At 45.0% G+C, this 12,769-nt stretch overlaps 1 protein-coding gene across 9 annotated transcripts in view; it reads right to left on the bottom strand.

Annotated features, from left to right (window-relative positions):
• Positions 1-11,438, bottom strand: part of ZSCAN20 (zinc finger and SCAN domain containing 20) — a 28,491-nt gene extending 17,053 nt beyond the window's left edge. For 3 of the 9 annotated variants that reach the window (XM_068539455.1, XM_068539457.1, XM_068539463.1), the window contains exons 1-4: positions 11,392-11,434; positions 10,221-10,273; positions 8,324-8,472; positions 4,544-5,069 (exon numbers count right to left, since the gene is read on the bottom strand). In XM_068539455.1, coding sequence (XP_068395556.1) covers positions 4,544-5,069; positions 8,324-8,391 — 594 coding nt within the window. In that variant the 5' untranslated portion in view covers positions 8,392-8,472; positions 10,221-10,273; positions 11,392-11,434. Of the gene's footprint in view, positions 1-4,543; positions 5,070-8,323; positions 8,473-10,220; positions 10,274-11,062; positions 11,128-11,391 lie in introns of those variants that run through there. The other 6 variants (XM_068539458.1, XM_068539456.1, XM_068539459.1 and 3 more) reach the window with 6 other exon arrangements.
• Between the last annotated feature and the right edge of the window lie 1,331 nt (positions 11,439-12,769).

The following is a 12,769-nucleotide window of genomic DNA, read 5'->3' as shown; positions in this document are numbered from 1 at the left end:
AAAAAGTACTCAGATATGGAGAATATACATACAATAAAAGGAAATAATCAATTAAGAGATAACATTACCCAATTCAGCTCTAGCAATCATAAAGCTAATTTCTTAACTCTCTCTCAATTGGTTCCAGATTCAGAGGTAGTGGTTGAGATGTTATTTCCTGGCCCTAAAACCCCAACAATATAACAATCTCATTGTGTCATAGAAACACCTAACTTTAAAAGAAGTATTACAATTTTTTCAATAGGCATTTTCAATACTCACATGGTTCAAAAATAGAAAATACACACAAGGATATAATCAGTGAAAATATCCCATCCCCACCTGTCTCCATTCCACCTGCCCAGTATTTTCCTGGACTCCTCACCACAGGTAAACACGGTTCTTCTGCATCCTTTCAAGTTTCTTTATATACAAGCAACTGTAAATATATATTCTTATTTTTCCCCATTTTTATACAAAAGATAGCAACTATATATATACATTGTCCTGAACCTTATTTTTTTTACCCAAAATGATATCCATCTTCATCAAACTTTATTATTGAGTTTGCCAAACTTCACTCCAAAAATCTTTTGGCCAATCTGAAAACTCAAATCCACTCTCACAGAGAGGAATTTTATCTTTGAGAAGATATATAAGAATGGGCCATGATCATCAAAAGCCATTCCCAATGAGGGGACCCACCAATGTCCTGTGTGGTTCACAGAGAGAAAACACCTGTTTATCAACATTTTTAGAAAATAATAACTTTGCGTTCAAGATAAAAATAACTTTGTTATAGTTACAATCTTATAACCCACAGAAGTACTGTGGACTAGACCCAACAATAATCCCCACTCGCAGCCCTAGCTCCTCCAACTATTGCTACACCTAAGCAAAGATTCTTATTCCATGGATGGTCACTGTGGACACAGAAAGAAGTAGATTCAAGTGACAATCAGGAGGCAAAAATTCAGTAGGATATTGGTTGGGGTAAGGTGAATTAAGAATCCATCAAATGTGGTACATATATACAATGGAATACTACTCAGCCATAAAAAAGAACGAAATAATACCATCTGCAGCAACATGGATGCAACTAGAGATTATCATACTAAGTGAAGTAAGTCAGAAAGAGAAAGACAAATACCATACAATATTACTTATATGTGGAATCTAAAATATGACATAAATGAACCTATCTACGAAACAGAAACAGACTCACAGACGTAAAGAACAGACTTGTGGTTGCCGAAGGGAGGGGGGTCAGGGGAGAGATGGATTGGGAGTTTGGGGTCAGCAGATGCAAACTATTATATATAGAATGGATAAACAACAAGGTCCTATGGTATAGCACAGGGAACTATATTCAGTATCCTGTGATAAACCATAATGGAAAATAATATAAAAAAGAATGTATATATATGTATAACTGAGTCACTTTGCTGTACAGCAGAAATCAACACAACATTGTAAATCAACTGTACTTCAATTAAAAAAAAGAAGAATCCATCAAAAATGCCTGTGCACCACACTAAAACCTGCACATGGATGTGTACAGCCACTTTATTCATAATTGCCAAAACTTGGAAGCAACCAAGAGGTCCTTGAATAGGTGAATAGACAAATAAACTGTGGTACATCCAGACAATGGAATACTATTCAGCACTGAGAAGAAATGAGCTATCAAGCCATGAAAAGGCATGGAGGAAACTTAACGCACATTACAAATTGAAAAAAGCCAATCTGAAAAGGCTATATACCGTATGATTCCAACTATATGACATTCTGGAAAAGGCAAAACTATGAAGATAGTAAAAAGATCTGTGGCTTTGTGGTTGCCGGAAATTAGGGGGAAAGGAGGGATGAATAGGTGGAGCACAGATGATTTTTAGGGCAGTGAAACTATTCTGTACGATACTATAATGGTGGACACATGCCGTTATACATTTGTCCACATCCATAGAATGCACAACACCCAGAGTGAACCCTAATGTAAACATGGACTGTGGATGACGACAATGTTCAGGGATTGTAACAAGTGTACCACTGTGGTAGGGGATGCTGACAGTGGGAGAGGCTGTGCATGTGTGGAGCAGGGGGTGAATAAGAATTCTGTACTTTTTTTTTTTATAAATTTATTTATTTATTTACTTATTTGTTTTTGGCTGTGTTGGGTCTTTGTTGCTGTGCGCGGGCTTTCTCTAGTTGCAGTGAGCGGGGGCTACTCTTCGTTGCGGTGCGTGGACTTCTCATTGCGGTGGCTTCTCTTGTTGCGGAGCACAGGCTCTAGGCGTACGGGCTTCGGTAGTTGTGGCATGTGGGCTCAGTAGTTGTGGCTTGTGGGCTCTAGAGCACAGGCTCAGTAGTTGTGGCGCATGGGCTTAGTTGCTCCGCAGCACGTGGGATCTTCCCGGGCCAGGGCTCAAACCCATGTCCCTAGCATTGGCAGGCAGATTCTTAACCACTGTGCCACCAGGGAAGCCCAGAACGCTGTACTTTCTGTTCAATTTTGCCATGAAACTAAAATTGCTCTAAAAATTAGCCTTTTTTCTTTTTTTTTTTTTTTTAACCTGATGGGGAGAGGGGCTGTGCAAGAGGGTGATGACAGAATAAACAAGCTCAAAATCACAAAATAGCAAAGCTGAAAGATTTGTTTAAGGAAACTATTTTAGAGGGCATTTAGACAGCAACCCTTTTCAGGTGGTGGTTCTCTTTGAGGAACATAGTTAATGTATTTTATTCCATTACTAAGACTTGGAAAAATTTTACCTGCAGAGACTGTAACCAACCTTACAATGTAAGATCACAAGCTACAGCATATGTGCCTAGGAGGAAACAACAAGCTTCTCTGCTACTTATCCATTTGTTTTGACATTTGTGAGTACACAGGAGCAGTAGAAAAGTTAAAATATGAAAATAAAAGTCACAGAAGAAAAAAAACACATTATAGAGAAGATTCCGTTACCCCCTTTTTTTTTTCTTTTTCAATTTTAGATTGCTCAGTTCACAGGGGTATAATTTGAGAACTTCTGGTCTAGTCCAACCTTCTCATTGTACAGATGAAGAATTATAAAGACCTTGATTAAAGTCAATTCTCATCTCCGGGTTTCAAGTTCTTCATCTTCTAGCTCTGAAGCCCTAAGACGTCCATATGTTTCTTCACTGCCACTTAAAACAAACAGCTGGTTTCTTTAAAAGAAATAATCTGGGAGGGTGCGGTAATATATTAAAATAAGGTATACTCTCTCAGATTTAGGTCTCTAACTTTAAATATTATGCTTTCTGTATCTTCAATCAGTTTGTAAAGGAATCCAAAAAGCGAAGCCACAGACCTTAAATCTTTCTGGCCCCTAGTCTCACATCTGTATAGAGCTTTACTTTTTACAACGTACAGAAAACCCCTACTGTGCACAGGGATATGTCCTCAAACCTATGATTTCCCCCAAAGAAATGTGATTAAGTATAATATCACAAGAATTACTGACTGTATAAGAAGTGGAAGCACCAAGGGTATGTTGAGATGAAGGCTCTATGTGGCTGGCTCAGCCCACAGCCAGCTGAAGGGCTTATTCTACAAGTTCCAGCTTCGAAGCAGGATTCAAACTTTGTGTTGTAGCAAAATTATAAATTATTATCATGGGCTTTCAGAGTCTCTTGCAAATTGTTTAAACTGTGAATGTTAAATCCACAATACTTTCCCTTATCTCAGCTCTACAACTTCTATAAATTTGGACAGGTTACTTACCTGGGTCTGTTGAACCATTTGAAAAAATGGCCATGATAACAGCACCTACCTTATTGGGTTGCTGGGCTGATTAGATAGATGAGCAATACATACAGAAAGCTTAGAACAGTGTCTGATGCACAGTGAGTGCTCAAAAAATGTCAGTTAATATCTCGTTTGAGCCTCATGACTCAGAGATATTTCAATTCCCATGGTTTGCAGATAAGGCCTCTCTCATGTAGTAGAAAGAACAATGAACTTGGAACCTAAGGATCTGGGTTTAGGCTCTGGTTCATACTGATGGAGCCTTGTGAGCCAGCTGACTTTGGGGGCCTTAGTTTAATCTATAAGATGAGGACAATAATGCTATTTCTGTCTACCTACATTACTGCTGTAGGCATCCAAAGATATCACATACGTAAAAAGATTCTGTTAAGTATAAAACACAATACAAATTAAATGTACTGTGAATATGGTACTGAGAGGCAGCTTAGAGCAGTGGTTACAAATCCTGGCTTCAGAATCAGACTGCCTGAATTCAAATCCTGCCTCTACCATCTAGTAGCCAGTGACCTTGAGCCAACTACCTTTCTCTCCCTTGCTTCAGTTTCCTCATGGGTAAAATTAGGCTAACGGTACCTATCTCATTTAACTGGTGACAGGATTAAATGAGTTAATACATGGAAAGCACTTAGAACAGTGCCTGGTACATGGTAGTGTTCAATAAATGTCAGATGCTTGATAATATTATTATTGTGGTTTTGGCAATTATCAACCTAGCTGCAGCCCCACTACCTTGCCTGACCTGTTCCTTGGAGAACAGACTATTTGCCTCACCCGCTGTCCCGCGGCCCGCGCCTCTCGGTGCCAATCCTCCACCAGGGCCACCGCCTCCTCGCCGCTCTCAGGGTGGCGCGCCTGTACCCAGGCCTGGACCTCCCTGGGTAAGATAGTCAGGAACTGCTCCAGCACCAGCAACTCCAGTATCTGCTCTTTGAGGCGGATCTCCGGCCTCAGCCAGTGACAGCAGAGTGCCCAGAGCTGGCTGAAGGCCTCGTGGGGTCCCGCCGCATCCCTGTACTGGAACTGCCTGAAGCGCTGGCGGGAGGCCTCAGGGCCAGGGACAGGGTCATGGTCCTTCTCCCGGGATTGGGAGTCTGGTCTCCACGAGTCCTCCTCCAGCTTGACAATCAGGAGTTCTTCAGGCTCTGGTAGCGGGGAGGCCTGGGCCCGGGCTTCCAGGGTTACAGCCATGGTCTCTCCTGGACGCCTCCCTTCACCTGGGCCGTCCTTGTGCAACGTCTTCCTGCATCTGTAGTGTGTCCTCAAGGGGCTCCTGGGAGAGGAAATGCTCCCCCAGGCTCTGAAGGCGGAAAGACAAGGGACAGTGTGAGCAAGAGGACCAGGAGCCTCCCCTTCCCCACTCCCCACACACCTTCCGCTGCTTTGCATGGGGTGGGACTGCTAAGAAACGCCCTTTCCCATAAGCAGGAAGTTAGTCCACAATCTGCCACCAAACCAGCAGCCAGCACACCTTGGAGGAAGACAGCACAGTATTAAATCCTCTGGGACACCCTAAACGCCTTAGCTGGGCATCAAGGCTGCCATGATTGGTCCCAGCCCAGCCTTCCTCCCTCTACATGTGTCCCAAGTCTGACCTTCCCTCAAGTTGGGTTCCAAATGTCGCCCCCTCCATAAGGTCTTTCTTCCTGGGCCTTAAGCTTTCCTCTAAGGGTGCTCTCCTTGCAAAATCCCTCACTCTACACTCTCCCTCGGTCATCCCACCCATTTGCCATTTTTCACCATCTCTAAACTGAGGACTCCCAAAACTCCAGCCGAGACCTGTCTCCAGACTCCAAAGTCCAACCACCTACAAGGCATTTCCACTTGACTCTTTCTTAGGCACCTCCAACTCAATGGGTCAAAAACTGAATTCATCATTTTCTCTTGAAAACCTTTCCCTCTTCTGGAGCTCTCCATCCAGTGAAGGCACCACCTTCCATCAAGGTACCCATGCCAGAAATGTGGTGATCATATTTTTCCAAGATTCCCCACATCCATTCATCACCAAGCTGGGTCTTCTTGGCCTTCTCAGCATCTCCATCCCCAGCCTGTGTCACCTCCTTGTCCAAAAAAACATCATGCTTTCACTTGATCAGCCCCCTAACTCATGTCCCTGCCTTCACTCCCCTCACCCCAACCCCTGGTCCATTCTTCACACAACCAGATGAGATCAAAATCTGACCACGTCACTTCCCTGCTAAACACCCTCCACTGACCTCCCATTGCCCTCAGGATAAAGGGCAAGCCTTGCCCAAGTCTCCACCTCATCTCTTGACCACGCTCCCCCTTAGCAGGGTGTTTCAGGCACGGCTCGTGGCTCCTGCATCAGGCTGCCCTCTGAACCCTCCCACACGCCACCGTCTCCTTTGGGAACAGTCTCATCCCGTTCTTCACGTAGCTGTCAGCTGAAATTGCACTTTTTCCAAGCAGCCCTCCCTGTGCCCTGAAACAAGATTCAATCCTCAGCCACACGCTCCCATGCCACCTTAGGTGTTCTCTACCATTATCCTCATCATACTTTATTGTAATTATCTTACCCACTAGATCATACGCTTCCTAAGGGACCTAGCACAGCACTCAGCACACAGAGGAAGCACTCAATAAACAGTGAAATAATGGTCAACTGATAACGGCGATGGGGCATGAAGCAAGGATTATAATTAATCACTTTCTAGATTAAAAAACAGAGAATGACCTTCTTGCTGATGTCAAAAGGAATTCTTTTCTCCTCTTTATTTCCATCTCTGTGACACTTCCCATGTTCGACATTGTACTACAGGGCTGTGTGTACACATGTGTGTCCCCAGAAAGATTACAGCCTCACTGAGGGCAAGGAATATAGCTCACTCTTTTTTTTCACACCCCTCCCCTCCGCCACCCCACAATAAGCAAGGTGCACTAAACACAGGAGGCTCTCAGTAAATGCTTGTTGAGTGAACGCCTGGGGGTTGCTTCTTTTACACAATGACGACTCTGACGACACTCATGCTGGGTTATCTGGAAAAATGAGCTCTCTGCATCACTCCCAACAGATATAGATAACATTAAAAACGCCCACTCACAGGAGGCTATTAGCTGCTTCCAAGTGGGAATGACACAGCTGAATTGAGAACGGAGGGAGGGTGATATTTCGATTTTAGGCCATCTGACTGGACTGCCTGGAAACAGGCAAGGGTGATGAAAAATAAAGGCTTGTCCTAAGGACCTCCACACACATAGGGAGAGGCTAGGAACACAACTCATGACCACCTGGCAACTTCCTGCTTGTCCTTCAGCTACCAGCTCAATGTCACCTCACCTGTTAAGAGTTTCTTGACATGCCCTTGTCATGCCCAGCTCCCATCCCCACTCTCCAAAAATCACCTCCCCTCATCCTGTGTGCCCAAAGCACTTGGCACGTACCTCTAACATAGATGTTACCTGACCCTATTGTTGTCACCTATTCTTTTTTTTTTTTTTTTAATTTATTTAGTTAGTTAGTTAGTTATTTTTGGCTGCACTGGGTCTTTGTTGCTGCGCACGGGCTTTCTCTAGTTGCGGCAACCGGGGGCTGCTCTTCATTGCGGTGCGCGGGCTTCTCATTGCGGTGGGTTCTCTTGTTGTGGAGCATGGGCTCTAGGTGCGCGGGCTTCAGTAGTTGTGGCACGTGGGCTCAGTAGTTGTGGCACGTGGGCATCAGTAGTTGTGGCGCACGGGCATAGTTGCTCCATGGCGTGTGGGATCTTCCCGGACCAGGGCTCGAACCCGTGTACCCTGCATTGGCAGGCGGATTCTTAACCACTGCGCCACCAGGGAAGTCCCTTGTCACCTATTCTTACATCTGACAGTCCCATTAGATTGTATTGCTAGAGCCACTACTATATCTTACCCATTTCTGTATCCACAGTACCCAAACCAGTGTCCGATAAATAGCAGGGCCATCGGAAATTTTGCCTTTTATTAAAATGGTAAATCGGGTACATCAAAAGCCTAATGGGCTATGGAAGGTCCATAACTTACATTGAGCTAAAGAATTAACCTTTCATGAAATTTCTTTTTTAACCACACCTTAATCATGCACTAGTCCAAACACAATTGCATCACTGTCTCACATGAAGACTAATTCGCCAGTCATCTGCAGAGTCCCACTATGGACCCTGCACTGTACTGGGAGCTAAAGCACCAACAGTGAGTAAGACAAACAGTCTCCACCTTCATCAAAGTTACAGTCTAATGAGAGAGACAGTCAATAAAGCAAGCAAAGAAGTGTATGCTCCTGCACAGAGTGAACACTAACAAAAACAGGCAATTAGTAGTAGCCCCACCAGGCCCAAAGAGTCTCAGATAATAGGTATTTTCTTCTGGGAATACTTGAAAGTTGCAAAGGTTAGTTTCAAATACAATCTGAAAGATTTTTCTGCTCCTAGACAAATATGAATAGCAGTCTAGCCACAGAGGGAGGTCAACACAGTCAGCAAAGCAGACTTCACACAGAGCTGACAGAGGAAAAATGGACAACAGCATTCCTCAGTCCTGAGACTACCAGAAATATGGGGGCTCACAAGGATCAGCAACCTCAAAGAGTATCCATTGACTGAGTGCCCATGGGGTGCCAGGCTTGGTGCTAAGTGTTCTACATTCATGATCTCACCGAGTCTTCCAGGCAAGCAGCTGAAGAGTCATTAGTGTTGACTTGACTTACACTGATCTGTAACTTACACACACTAAATTACATACAAACACCAGAAAGAGAAGGAAAGGACATAATTTAAATAGTGCAGCCAGTTCCATTCACGATGTGTCTATTCCAGAGCAGGTGGTGATGATACCCATGACTCTGCTGGTCCCCAGATTGACTGAGCTCCCCCAAGCCTCTTTCCACTGAGAGTGAGCAGGGTGCCTTTCATACACCGTGGTCACTAAACACAAGCCAACTCTTTCATCTAACGTTCAACCAATAAACCCCAGCTGTGCTATTAGCTTATTAAAAGACAGCATGTTGGTTTCTAAATGGCTCCTAGCCAAAGGATTTTCAAGCTGACTGTGATTTTTGGCTAAATGTGATTTTCACCTTCTGTGCTGACGTCAGAATATGATTAGCCCGTAAGGTATGACTTCACTATGTCCCCAATTCACATATAGGGAACTGAGCTTCTATGAAGAAGATTCATGTGAGGTTCCACAACCAGCAAGTGGTAGAGTTGGGATCTAAGCCCAGTTTTCTGCAGTCATTTTTCTTAACCATCACACAGAGCCTCCTCTAGGTTGGCCAGTATTCCAAACCCCTGAGAAAACGGTATGGAGAGTGCAAAGAACATGAAGGCAGGAGTGAGCAGATCAGGGTTCCAGTTCCACTCCTGCCTTTTACCAGCTGTGTGACTTTGTACAGGTCACGTAGCCTCGGCAGCTGCCTATCTATACTGCAGCTTACAGCCAGACTCTACTCAGCAGCTGCCCCAGGCTCCCCAATTAGTAAGATGGGAGCACAGCAAAGAAACAGGGAGACTAGAATCAATGGTTACAAATTTAAATGGCTATGGGTCAGGCAATGTAAATGAGTACACGAGTGGAGTGGGGACTGCGGCCAACTACAGAGCACCAGGACGCACATTGGCCCAGTGTTCCCAGGCCTTCCAACTTTTCCCAGGGAAGCTAGAACTCTGCAATTCTAAATGTTGGCAACCAACTCAAAATTGTTTCAAACACCATAAGGATTAAATAGAGCATGATGGTAGGCTTCATTCAGCATGGGCTGTCACTTTGCCACCTTTCAGCTAAATGATCTCAAAGGTCTCTTCCAATAGCCAGGAAGACCTAGAAACGGTACAGATTCCTCTCAGCAATGAGGGATCTGCCATCAAAGCCAGGATCCCTTCATAAACCCAGGGAAGCTGAGGGGTATCCTGGCTCCTGTGGATGTGGATACGGTTAGTGGGGTGCCAGCGAACAGTGGGCTGGAAGAGAAGCTCTGCCCCAGTCCCATGGGAAAGGTCAAGACTAGTTTGTGACCTCCAAAAAGAAAGAAACTGGGAGTTCCCAAAGGCTATCAAGCTCACTTGGCTGATGGTCCAGGCTACTGCTTAAAGCAGCCTGACCTTACACTTAAGGGCTTAAACCAGGGACAGCAAATAGGATTCATTTAAGGCACCAACTTCAGTCAACTGTGCTAAGGACTCTGAATCCCATGTGAGTATGTGTTGTGACCAATGAGTTGTGACTTCCAGACACAGGATGGGGAGTAGCAGCACACATTCTGTGTATTTGCCACCCCTGGCTTAACTCCCATAGGCACTGAATCAGCTTCCAGCAAAGACGGCCCTGACAGGCAGGAGAAGACTAAAGCTCACACCCCTGGAAATCCACTGGATGAAGCAGTTTTCAAGCCTGGTATAGCAAAGCTCACCCTGGATGGTCTTTATTCACATATTCATCAAGCATTTACTGACTTACTTGATTTACATCAAGTACTTACTACTTTGGGCTGGGCAGTGGGGAAATGGAGGTGATGCAGAAACTGTTCCTGTCCTGGAGATGCACACAGTGTAGTGGAAGAGACAAAAAAGGAAAAAAAATCACAGATAATTATGATCAAATGTGGTTAAATGCAATAAAAGAGGTCTGTGGGAGCTGGGGTGGGGGGTGACTTGAACAAAGTAACCTTTGAGTTGGTTCTAGAACAAAGAATGGTTCTCTTAGCAGAGAATGGGGGGTGGGGGAGTGTATTCTCAGCAGACAGAACAGCATGTATAATGGTGGAAAACCAAATAGCCTCTCCGAGATATGGGGATAACCTTGACAACACGAAGATTAGGCTGGAAAGGGAGTTCATGAAGGGTCCTGAATGTCAGGCTAAGGTGTTCAGACTTAATTCCATAGGTGATGGGAGTTAATGAAGCTTTTTAAGGAGAAGGCCAAATCTGATTTGGGTTCAATAGATCACGGTAGCTACAATGTGTTTGTCCAAACTGGGGAGGTGAAAAGATGTAGGCTTCAGCAAAAACCCTGAAACAGAAATGTCTCAAGATACATTAAGGAAATTGAAAGATCTGAATATTCCTGGATGTGGAAGAATGCAAGAGGAATCAGAGGGCGCCTGGTAAAGTGGATGTTGGTACCATTCACTTCCATCAGGCAGAAGGAAAGAGGTGCAGGTTTGGGGGGGAACACAACAGCCAGTCCCACCCACTGGGTTCCAGAGGTCAAGACCATTAGAGAAAGTGTACGGGGGTATCAACTCAGATGTTTGTTTTAGATGAGCAGGTAGAGGCTGGAACACTATTTTTAAGGTCCGGCTTCATGCTCAGGCCCACTCACCTTCACTTCTTGAAGGGCCCCAGAATCCTCTATCCTTCCCTATAAGGTCTCCAGACCCTTCCACCTTCAGAACCTCTCCCGGTCCCCTCACCTACACACCTTTCTAAGAACACTCCCAGGGCCTTCTATCTCCCTCCTCATCCCCGACCCCTCTTTGACCCTTTCCATCTCCGGACGCTTCATCCTCTGACCGCCCCTCACCCCCACCCCACATAAAAGCTGCTTTCTCCCCTCTCACCTTCCCCGGCCCCCCGTGACACCACCACCTGCTAAGTCTCCAGCCTAGAGCCTTGAGTCTCAGCTGCCCCCGCCCCGCCACCCGGACTCACCCACCGAGACACCCACTTCACAACAGGGCGGAAGTGTTCCAGGGCTCGCGCAGGGAATGCTGGGACGCGGAGTCCGAACGGCGCCACCCCGGGAATGGAGCGTCTGGGACTACAACTCCCAGAAGGAACCGCGGGAGCGCCGGTGGGCGGCACCCACCGCTTGCCGGTTTTCCGATGCCTTCAGCCAATAGATGCGTCATCTCCTCCGGGTCGCCGGCACCGGAACAAATCGGAACAGAGTCTAAGCGTGAGGGCGGGGTCTGTTGTGATCCCGGTCCTTTCCACAAGCTCCGGGGTAACGTCACCGCCCAGTGGGCGGGCATTCAAGGAGAAGGGGCGGAGTGTATTGAAGGGGCGAAGCGAGAACCCGAGGCCCTGGAGAGATCAAAGAAGAAACAGTAAGAAATAAGGGAGAGAGGGTGACTAGAGGTGACCAGACTGGTGGGCGGGAGAGAGTTGAACAATTGTAGGTTCAGTTTCCAGCTCACAGGTAAGCTGCGTAACTTTGGATCAATTGAGAACCTCGCTTTCTTCACCTGTGAAGTGAGGATAATAATAGCATCCATGTCGCTGGGTTTTTGTGAGGCTTACTGGGATAATACACCTAAAACATTAGCTCAGAACTTGGGTCCTAATAGCGAATATTAGCTATTATTATGTAAATCAGTTAGTATGGAACTTGGCACTTCCTGGGTGTTGGAGGAATGTTAATCGTTATTAGAATAATAATAATCACAACAACTTTAATATAAATGCAGTTGCTTTGTTCCGTTGTGAATACTTTGGAGTATGAGCAATTTAATAATGGGTTTGAGAATGTGGGTTTTGTAGTCAGAAATGGATTCAAATCCCAGCCCAACGACTTAATAGCTGTGTGTTCTTGAACGAATTATTGCATCTCTTTTGTCTTCAGTTTTTTCGTTGGTAAAATGCAGGTGATATAACAGAACTTACATTGCAGGGTATTGTGAAGATTAGATGAGATAATGCAGGTAAAGCATGGTCTCTGAAGTCAAGGTGCTGTGTTTGAAACGTCTTACTTTCAAATGCAGGATGTAGGCCTTTCCACTCACCAGTTGTGAAACCTTGGGCAAATTACTTAACCTCTTTATGCCTCAGTTTTCTTATCTATAAAATGGGAATTATAATAATGGCATCTACCTGCTAGGGTTTGTGAGAGGAATAAATGGGGAAAAATAGGTAAAGAGCTTGGTATGTGTCTGGCAGAAGGAGTTTAATAATCATTAGCTATTATTATTTTTACTAATAGTTATGAGATTCGGGGGAAATTGACAGTACCTAGCATATGGCAAGTGCTCAACACATGTTAGCTATTGTTAAAATTAAGGGAATTTTATATTTTAATTTTAAAGACCCA

Source organism: Eschrichtius robustus, chromosome 3, assembly GCF_028021215.1.
Source record: "Eschrichtius robustus isolate mEscRob2 chromosome 3, mEscRob2.pri, whole genome shotgun sequence".
Classification (NCBI taxonomy): Eukaryota; Metazoa; Chordata; class Mammalia; order Artiodactyla; family Eschrichtiidae; genus Eschrichtius; species Eschrichtius robustus.
This window is presented reverse-complemented; position numbering and strand designations above follow the sequence as displayed.